General features: G+C 40.7%; 1 protein-coding gene across 4 annotated transcripts in view; it reads left to right on the forward strand.

The window, feature by feature from the left end:
* The window catches only part of ipo9 (importin 9), a 56,428-nt gene that overhangs the window by 25,591 nt on the left and 22,162 nt on the right, over positions 1-8,675 (forward strand). For all 4 annotated transcript variants that reach the window (XM_048612208.1, XM_048612205.1, XM_048612206.1 and 1 more), the window contains exons 9-13: positions 1,490-1,548; positions 2,575-2,726; positions 3,255-3,353; positions 3,809-3,915; positions 6,283-6,422. In XM_048612208.1, coding sequence (XP_048468165.1) covers positions 1,490-1,548; positions 2,575-2,726; positions 3,255-3,353; positions 3,809-3,915; positions 6,283-6,422 — 557 coding nt within the window. The remainder of the gene's footprint in view (positions 1-1,489; positions 1,549-2,574; positions 2,727-3,254; positions 3,354-3,808; positions 3,916-6,282; positions 6,423-8,675) is intronic.

Raw genomic sequence — 8,675 nt, forward strand, 5'->3', positions numbered from 1 at the left:
CATTTTTGTAAGCATCAGACATCTCAAAGCATTTCAGAACCAGTATTTTTGAAGGGTAGTCACTGTTTTTGTAGGCAAAGCAGTGGTTAGTTTGCGTACATCACATTTTTGGGAGTCTGTTAATGATCAGATGTAGTAAGATGTGATCTGACTGTTGAGTGAGCAGCAACAGACTATTGGATATGACTATATTCAGAGGATTGTACGAGAATATCTTGCTTGGAGCCCTACACAGCTACAGATGTCACCATTACATAGCTTCTTTTGTATATGCTCAGTAACCATATCCAGTATAAGGGTATAATCCTCTGCCTGTTTCCCCTAGGTTCTTTTACAGTGCCTTTTTTTGTCAGAAACATTTACTCCACTTCATCCCTACCCCACCCAAAAGTTATCTTGTGCTTGAGGGACTAATCTCCATCGACATTCTTGGCTCTCTGAGAGAGCATGGAGGATATATTTCCTCTGCTGGCTTCCTGAGAGGAGTAACACATTAGTGTAGTGAAATGGCAGCAGCTTGTCTTGGGCTGTGACCCATACAAAGACTTCAATGTAGCAGCAGTTGAAAAAAATCAAGGAAAAATTGTTCAAAGGAGAGTGCTCCAGAATTTATATGACGTCAGCATCTTGAAAAGGAAGACCAGGAAGTGAATATTTTGTTCCCTTTTAGTCTGCTTTGCTTTCTAATCCAGGGATGAATGTAATAGATTGGAACACATGTAAGTCATTCTGAATGTCTTGCTGCAGGCAAGGAGATGCATGTTTTTTCACTGCATTTAAGATGGGAATTTCTAAGATGGTAATTGTGTCACCTTGGCATTTTGAGGTGCAAGCACAGGCATCTCCGTGTCCGTGAGAAAGAAATGACAAAGATCATAAACTCCCAAAAGTAGCACCGATAGGAAACTTGTGTAAAGTGCTGTGATTTGAGAGCTATGTGAAAGGATAGCCTCCATGCATAGGTTATCTCTCATTAAGAATGAAATGAAGATTTTTGTTCTCTTGCCCCACTTGCTTTTTGAAAGACTAGAACATTGCTCATTAGCTGGAGAAAAGTCTCTGCTACTGTCAATCATTCATGCTGATGCTGGAATCCTGAACATTCCTATAGTAAAGTAGCCTTTTTCTCCTTCAGAAGATCTTTCTTGTGCCACTTGTGGGAAATTTCTGAAGAAGGGTCCTGACCCAAAACACACACTTTCCTGCTCCTCTGATGCTGCCTGGCCTGCTGTGTTCCTCCAACGCCACACTGTGTTATCTCTGATTCCAGTATCTGCAGTTCTTGCTATCTCTGCCTTGTTCAGTTGATTTGCAGCTGGAATGGTTGATTTATTTCAAGATGCTGTAATGTAATGAAGAAGGAAAAGCTGTAGCATGAAGAAGTTAAAAAATGGCCTTTGTGACCTTGAGTCCATAGACGGTAAAGGTTATTGATGCAATGTAAAGATTTGAGGTAGAGTGACTTTGCTGTTTTCTTTAACATTAACACTTATGTGAGGACAGAAGTGAACTACATGGAAGAGGTGGATGACCCAGTGGATTCAGATGGTAAGTGTGAGCATCATAAAAGTATGTTTTATCTGTGCTAAGCACTGGGAAATGTTTGCTCCAACTTCAAATGGAAAAATGATAGGTTGGAATGCAAGTAAGAGCGAGGGATCTAACCAAACTAAAAGTCAGAGATATAAACCAGTAGGTAAGTTAAACCCCTTCATTTACAGATCAGTGTGACTATGGAATTCACTAGACAAAGAACAAAGTTAAATGGAAGTGGAAAAGCATGGGTAAGTATGATTAGAACTCTTTGTTTAATGGTTAGTAAATGCTGATACCAACAGATTAGGCTGAATGCTCTGTGGCTTTTATAGTCTTTGTGTATTTTTTGCCTGGGCTCATCAGTGAACTGGGGGAACCAGAAAAGGACCACTTCAGTGAAAGTAGAGGGGGAATCAATGGGAAACGGATCAAGAAGTATTTTTTAATTCATTCATGAGATGTGAGCATCACTAACTGGTCCATCCCTAATTGTCCAGAGGGCAGTTAAGAGTGTACCACATTGCTTTAGGTCTGGAGTTACATGTAGGCTCAACCAGGTAAGGATGGTAGTTTCCTTCCCTAAAGGACATTAGTGAACCAGATGGGTTTTTCCTGACAATCAGCAATGATTTGATGGTCATCATTTAAACTCTTGTTTCCAGATTATTATTGATTTCAAATTCCACTATCTGTCATGGTGGGATTCGATCTCAGGTCCCTAGAACATTACCTAGATCTCTGGATAAATAGCCTAGCAATAATATCACTAGGCCATTACCTATCCTTATTTGAAGGGGTTGAAGCTGATGTTGGGTTTGGTATGTTATTATGCCATCTGGAATTGCCTGTGGTGTTTAGTGTCGTGGATGAGTTAGCCATCACTGACCTTTCCTGTTGCAGTCGGAACTATCTGACAATCTGCAGCGTTGACCGTGCTGTAATTGGTGTATTGTGTACTTGATTTTGTCTTACTGCTTTCTGAATAATTGACACTGATGGAACAGGAAGTTGAGTGATCTGTTTGTTTCGCCCTTTAAGGTGAGGTATTGGGGTTTGAGAACTTGGTGTTCAATATTTTTGAATTTGTACACACACTGCTGGAGAACAGGAAGTTTAAGAGCACCGTAAAGAAGGCCCTACCTGAGCTGATCTACTACATCATCCTGTACATGCAAATCACCGAGGAGCAGGTATGGCTTCTTTTCTTGTACTGCACTCTACAACTAGATTCACAACTAAATGTACACACCGGGCACTAAATTGTGAATAATAACAAATGTTCAATGATCTGCGTGTGTTTATATCAGACACGGTGCTGTTTAGCCTTGGGAGATTATCATGATATTTTTATCTTCGGGAAAATTTGATGTCTGGCTCCTGTCTGGAGAACGTACGTTTTAGTCAGTGTTATTTATTGACAGTCAGGTGCACCACTTGAAAACAAACCTGGCCATCCCATAATGTATCTCCTGTAATGATATTAAAACCTGTACAATGAAGGCAGAAATAGTTGAAAAGGCTTGCTGTGCTTTATTTTCTCATCCTTCCCTTCCTATCCCCTCTTACAGGCTAGATCTTCATTGAACAGCTCAGAAATGTGTTGTCTTGTGTTTTGCTGAACTGTTTATTTTGAACTAAGATTTGGTGAGGGACTGGGTGTATGGCTGTTTTATTGGCTCTGAGATTGAGTCAGTCGTGCATGTTTTTTCTCTCTGCAGATTAAGATTTGGACAGGAAATCCTCATCAGTTTGTGGAGGACGAGGATGATGACACCTTCTCGTATTCTGTGCGGATCTCTGCCCAGGATCTCCTGCTGGTGAGGGGCAGTTGTTTGCTGTGACCACTAATTCTCATTTGACTCTAGAACTGCTGGAATAAAGTCATCAGTGTAATTGTGCTGTTCTGTGAAAGCTGCTCTGTTCAACAAATTATCATTTCACATCCCTGTGTTTGGATTGACCTGAACAAGGTTGGTGGGTGAGGACTCAGCTCTTCTATTCTTAGTTGGCAAGGTGAGCAGTGTGTGTTTGTGTGGGTGTTTGAGGTGGCAAAATCCTGGCCTGTCCAGAGAGGTTGGGGCAGAGTCTGACCCAGCCCTCCGTAGTGCTGGGAGATGCAAGGGGTAGTTCTGGCGTGGTGAAGGACTGGTATGGATTGGTGGAGTCCTGACACACCCCTGCTGTAGGAGTGCAGATCTGGCCTGGGGATGTTGAGCAATAGCCTCTTTTTCTTTCTTCCAGGGAGCTAACAGTTTCTGATTCCTTACTGCAGGCTGTTGCAAGTGACTTCCAGAGTGAGAGTGCCATTGCCTTAGCAGCAGCTGCGACCAAACACCTGCAGGAAGCAGAACAGGCCAAGAGTGATGGGAATGTGCATTGGTACGAAAATTAACTGTGCATATCATGGTGCATTCTCCGTTAGGTGGGATCAGATGATTGCCTTTGTCTATTGGTAACCTGATGATACCATTTTAGCCCATTGACTCTGGTCAGCCATTAGTGCTGTTTATAGAAGAGAGTTCTAAGCTAGTTTAATCGTTTGTGTGTGTGTTCCTACCTTCACTCCTGAAAGGTCTGATTACAATTTTTAGACTGTATCCCCAAATCTTAGACTCCCCAACTAACAGGAATTGATTCTTGCTGTCTGTCATGCCTGTTACCCTTGATGTCTTGAAAACGTTGATCAAATAACCCCTTAAGTTAACCTTTTCAATTCTAGGGAATGGAATCTAGGTATTGTTCTGTTCAGTCTGCATTATGTTTGTTGAAAGGCTAGTACCTCCAGTGGGGTGACCGGATCTGCTCGCTGTGTATCGAGGTGTGATCAAGGCTTTGTGTAGCTTTTTCATGACTTTCTACTTCCTAGTATTCCAGTCCACTAGATATAAAGATCAGCCTCCTGTTAACCTTATGATTTTCTATACCTGTTCATTGTATTTTAATGAACTATGATCATGGACTTTAGGTCTCTTTGGTCTTGTACTGTTTCCAGCTTTTCACAATTTAGAAAATGCTGTGATCTATCCCATTTAGATCAAAAGTGAGGATGATTTCACACTTGCTACACTGAATCCTATTGCTGTTGCATTTATCTGTGCAATTTTGCTTTCATCTATAGTGGTGTGTCATATAGTGTCAGTTGTGTGACATCAAACTAGGATATGTGGCATCTTATCCTATCATCTAAGTGAATAAATACGCTGAATAGTTGAGGACACAAGGCTTACCTTTTACTGGCATTCTGCTTGTTGTCCCTAAATTCTGTTTACTGTAGTTCAGAGCTTGCTAACCAGGTCATCATTTACTTTCAACTCTATAAACTCCAACTGTACTTTGTCCTGCCCAGTATTTCAGCCAACTCTTCACAAATGAAAATTCAGTCACATTTGTCAAGCATGACAAATTCATGCTGACTCCCTCTAATCAGAAAATTTTCAATATCTTCGGTTATCCTAACTAATTGTACATTAGTAATTTTTTGAAAACAGATGTTGGGTTACCTGATGGTTTTCTCCCTTCAACCTTAAATAGAGGAATGACTTATCCAATTTTCCGATCTGATGGCATACTTCCTGAATATCGTTAGGAAATCTGTAATATTCTCATCTTTTTTAAAGCTTGCTGTGGACTCATTCATGTCTTTTATTTATTTCTTATTTTGCCTTTGTTAATTTTAGTAAGTCCCCTGTGCCTGATTAAATTTTATTTTCATGTGTTGTGTGGCGTGATACCATCTTCCTCTACTGTAAAACGTGCCGTTCAACATCTTCACTGTTTCTTTATTTTCGTTAACAGTTTCGCTGTTTAGGTCTTCAGTCAGTTCACATTGATTCTGATCTTCTTTATTTTCTTAACTGTTTAAAATAAAATCCTGTTAATTTTGACATCCGTGCAAGTCTGTTTATGTAGCTCGTGCTTAGTTTTGCAACCTTTGGTTCTTTATATCTTTCCCAGTCACCGAAGAGGGTTCTATATTTTTCTATTTTTATTTAATTTTAATGTCACTTTTACCTCTTTAGTTGTTAATGTTTATAGTTTATTTCTACCCATAATATCTTCATTGCCCTCTGCATGAATCACAAAAATTCAAGATCAGTGGGTATAAGGGAACGCAATTGGACTGTTGGCTTTTATTTCAAAGGGGATGGTGTATTAAAAAAAAAAGGGTGTTGTAGCTAAAACTATTCAAGGCACAAGTCGACCACATCTGGAATATTGTAAACACTTCTGACCCCCGAGTCTGAGAAAAGATAAACTGGCATTGAAGGCAATCCAGATTGGTCTCAGATATAGAAGTATTTTCTTGAGAAAAAGTTGAGTAGGTTGAGCTTACACTGATTGGTTTAGTTGAATGAAAAGCGACCTGATTGAAACAGGATTCATGAGAGAGTAGATGCGAAGAGGTTGTTTCTTGTCGTGGGAGAGTCAAGAACCAGGGAGCATATCTCAGAATAAGGAGGCACTCATTTACGATAGGACCCAGGGTTTTCTCTCTTGCCTTCATAGTGCTTATTATGAATTTCCCAGCCTCTGCCAGCACTGTTCAGTAACAGGTCCAGTGAAGCTTCTTCAGAACTTGAAGGGTTCTGAAGATGGGTCACTGGACTCAAAACATTGACAGTTTTCGCTCCCCAGATGCTGCCAGACCTGCTGAGTTTTTCTAGCAAATTGTGATTTTGTTGTTAATGTTTTGTGCTGTTGTTTAGACTCACCCTTGGGGAATTGACACTGACCTCTTTGTGGCAGGTGGAAGATTCATGAGGCTTGTATGTTGGCCCTCGGCTCTGTGAAGAACATAATCACTGAGAGTGTGAAGAATGGACGGATACAATTTGACATGCATGGATTCCTCACCAATGTCGTCCTTGTTGATCTCAACCTATCGGGTAGGATGCGACCCTGCAGTCTTACAAATCACCCAACCTACGTACGTGCAATCATGAGTTAGAAGCAGGAGTAGGGGCCATTTGGCCCTTCAAACCTGCTTCGTCCTTTGATAAGATCATGGTTGTTCTGACTCTGGACCCCACTTTCTTGCTTTATCCCATATCCTTTGACTTCCTTGTCAATCAAGAATATACCTAACTTGATAGCATTTAAAAATATACATTGAACTTGTTTCCACTGCTCTCTGGGGAAGAGGAGTCCACGGACTAACAACCTCCTGAGATGAAAACGTTCTCCTCATCTCCACTGAAAATAAGAGTGCCCTTATTTTGAAACTCTGTCTCCTAGTTCTAGCCTCTCCCAGTAGGAGGAACATCCTTTTCACACCTGGCTTTTACAAGTCCCCTCAGGATCATGAATGTCTCAATAAGATCAGCTTTCATTCTACAAAATTCAAATGGATACAAGCCCAACTTTATAAGTTAATTCTTCACTCATCCTAACAGTCAATTGGGTAAACTTTATTTGAACTGCTTTTAATACAGTTGTCTCCCTTAATTGAGGAAACCAAACTACACAAAGCTTTGCACAATTATAGCAAAGCTTTCCCAAATTTTATATTCCTATTCCCCTTGCAATAAACAACAATATTCCATTTGTCATCCTAATCACTTGCTGTATCTGCAGACTAACTTTTTGTGATTCATTTACTAGGGCACCCTGATTCCTCTATCTCAGAGTCTTGCAGTTTCCCTCAATTGAAATAATATGCTGCTTTTCTACTTTTCCTACTAAAGGGAACAAGTTCACATTTCCCCACATCATATTCCATCCATCAAGTTATTGCCCACTCAGTTAACCTGTTTATTACCGGACTTAGGACAGGTGCAACTACTGTGGCAAACGCAAGGAGCTGGGAGCATGTTGTCTACCCAGCTTAGGGAATTAGATCCCAACAGCTATATTTGTGAGCATTAATCCAATGGATAATAACAATATAAAACAAAGTTTAAATGCATAATCACAATGAAGTTGGAGAAAACCCAAAAGTAGATGAAGTGAATCAGGGACAAACACCTTCCAGTTGGGTTCAAGTCAGACCCAGGCATAGGAGACCAAGTATTGGTAGTCACAGGTGTAGGCAAGTCTGAACCTGACTCCATGGGCCAGACCGTAAACAATTCCCAGTTTGTTAGAATGTAGAGGGAGCATTACTGTTTATCTGACTCATACTGTAACTGCCCTGGGAATTTCTGGATAGTGTAGAAGTGTAGAAAATTTAGAGTACTGAAAGAAGCCAGTTAGCCCGTTGTGTCTGCACTGGATGGGAAAGAGCTATCCAGACTATCTCACCTTCCCAACTCTTGGTCCATAGCTATATGGCTCTTCAAGTGGATTTCCATTTTTGGATATGATGAGAATTTCTGTCTCTAGTTCCGCTTAGTCTGTGAGCTTTCAACACCCTCGGATGAAAATAAAACTGAACTATAATTGAATCTATAACTTACCTCTCGTGCTGTGGGAAATGCAGTGTTATGGGGATGGTGTGGGTTTGGATGGGATGCTCTTCAAGAGAGTCGGCATGGACTGGAGGGGCCAGGTGGCCTGCTTCTGCACTGTCAGGATTCTAGGTACTGGTCCCTGGTTGTTGAATGCTCTGTTAAGGAATGTTGAGATTTTCTGTCCACTGTGTGCTTGATCTTACACACCTCAATTAATCTCCCGTCAGTATTCTCTGTTCCAATGAAAACCTTGCAACCGATCCCGTATTTATTCAATGCTAATTTCTGATTTTTATCAAATCTCCACAGTGCACTGTGTGATGACAGCCTTCCTATAATATAGTGACCTTTGCTGTACCCAAATTTATTTTTCACTTCTCTATATAGAGTTGTATTTGCCACTTTTCTGCTCATTTGATCTATCCATTGATAGCTTTCTGCAGTCTACACCTGTCAAACTTCAATCTTATAAATTGGGGTGGGGGAGGGGAGCAGTGTTCAGAGTCATTAAACAATATGTGAAATAGTTTATGTGAATAAGTTCAGAGTTAAATTGCAATGTGTTTCCAAACAAATTTGAGTAATATGGTCAAATGCATATATTTCAACATGTCTATCACTTTAGTATTGCAGAATGATGTAATTGTCATGTGGGGCCTATAACTTAATCTCTTGTCTCCCTGTGCCTCCCCTCCCTCTGTGTTTTGCGCGTCCCTGTCTGGCCTCGCGCGTCCCTGTCTGGCCTCGCGC

Source organism: Rhincodon typus, chromosome 25 (assembly GCF_021869965.1).
Source record: "Rhincodon typus isolate 14 chromosome 25, sRhiTyp1.1, whole genome shotgun sequence".
Classification (NCBI taxonomy): Eukaryota; Metazoa; Chordata; class Chondrichthyes; order Orectolobiformes; family Rhincodontidae; genus Rhincodon; species Rhincodon typus.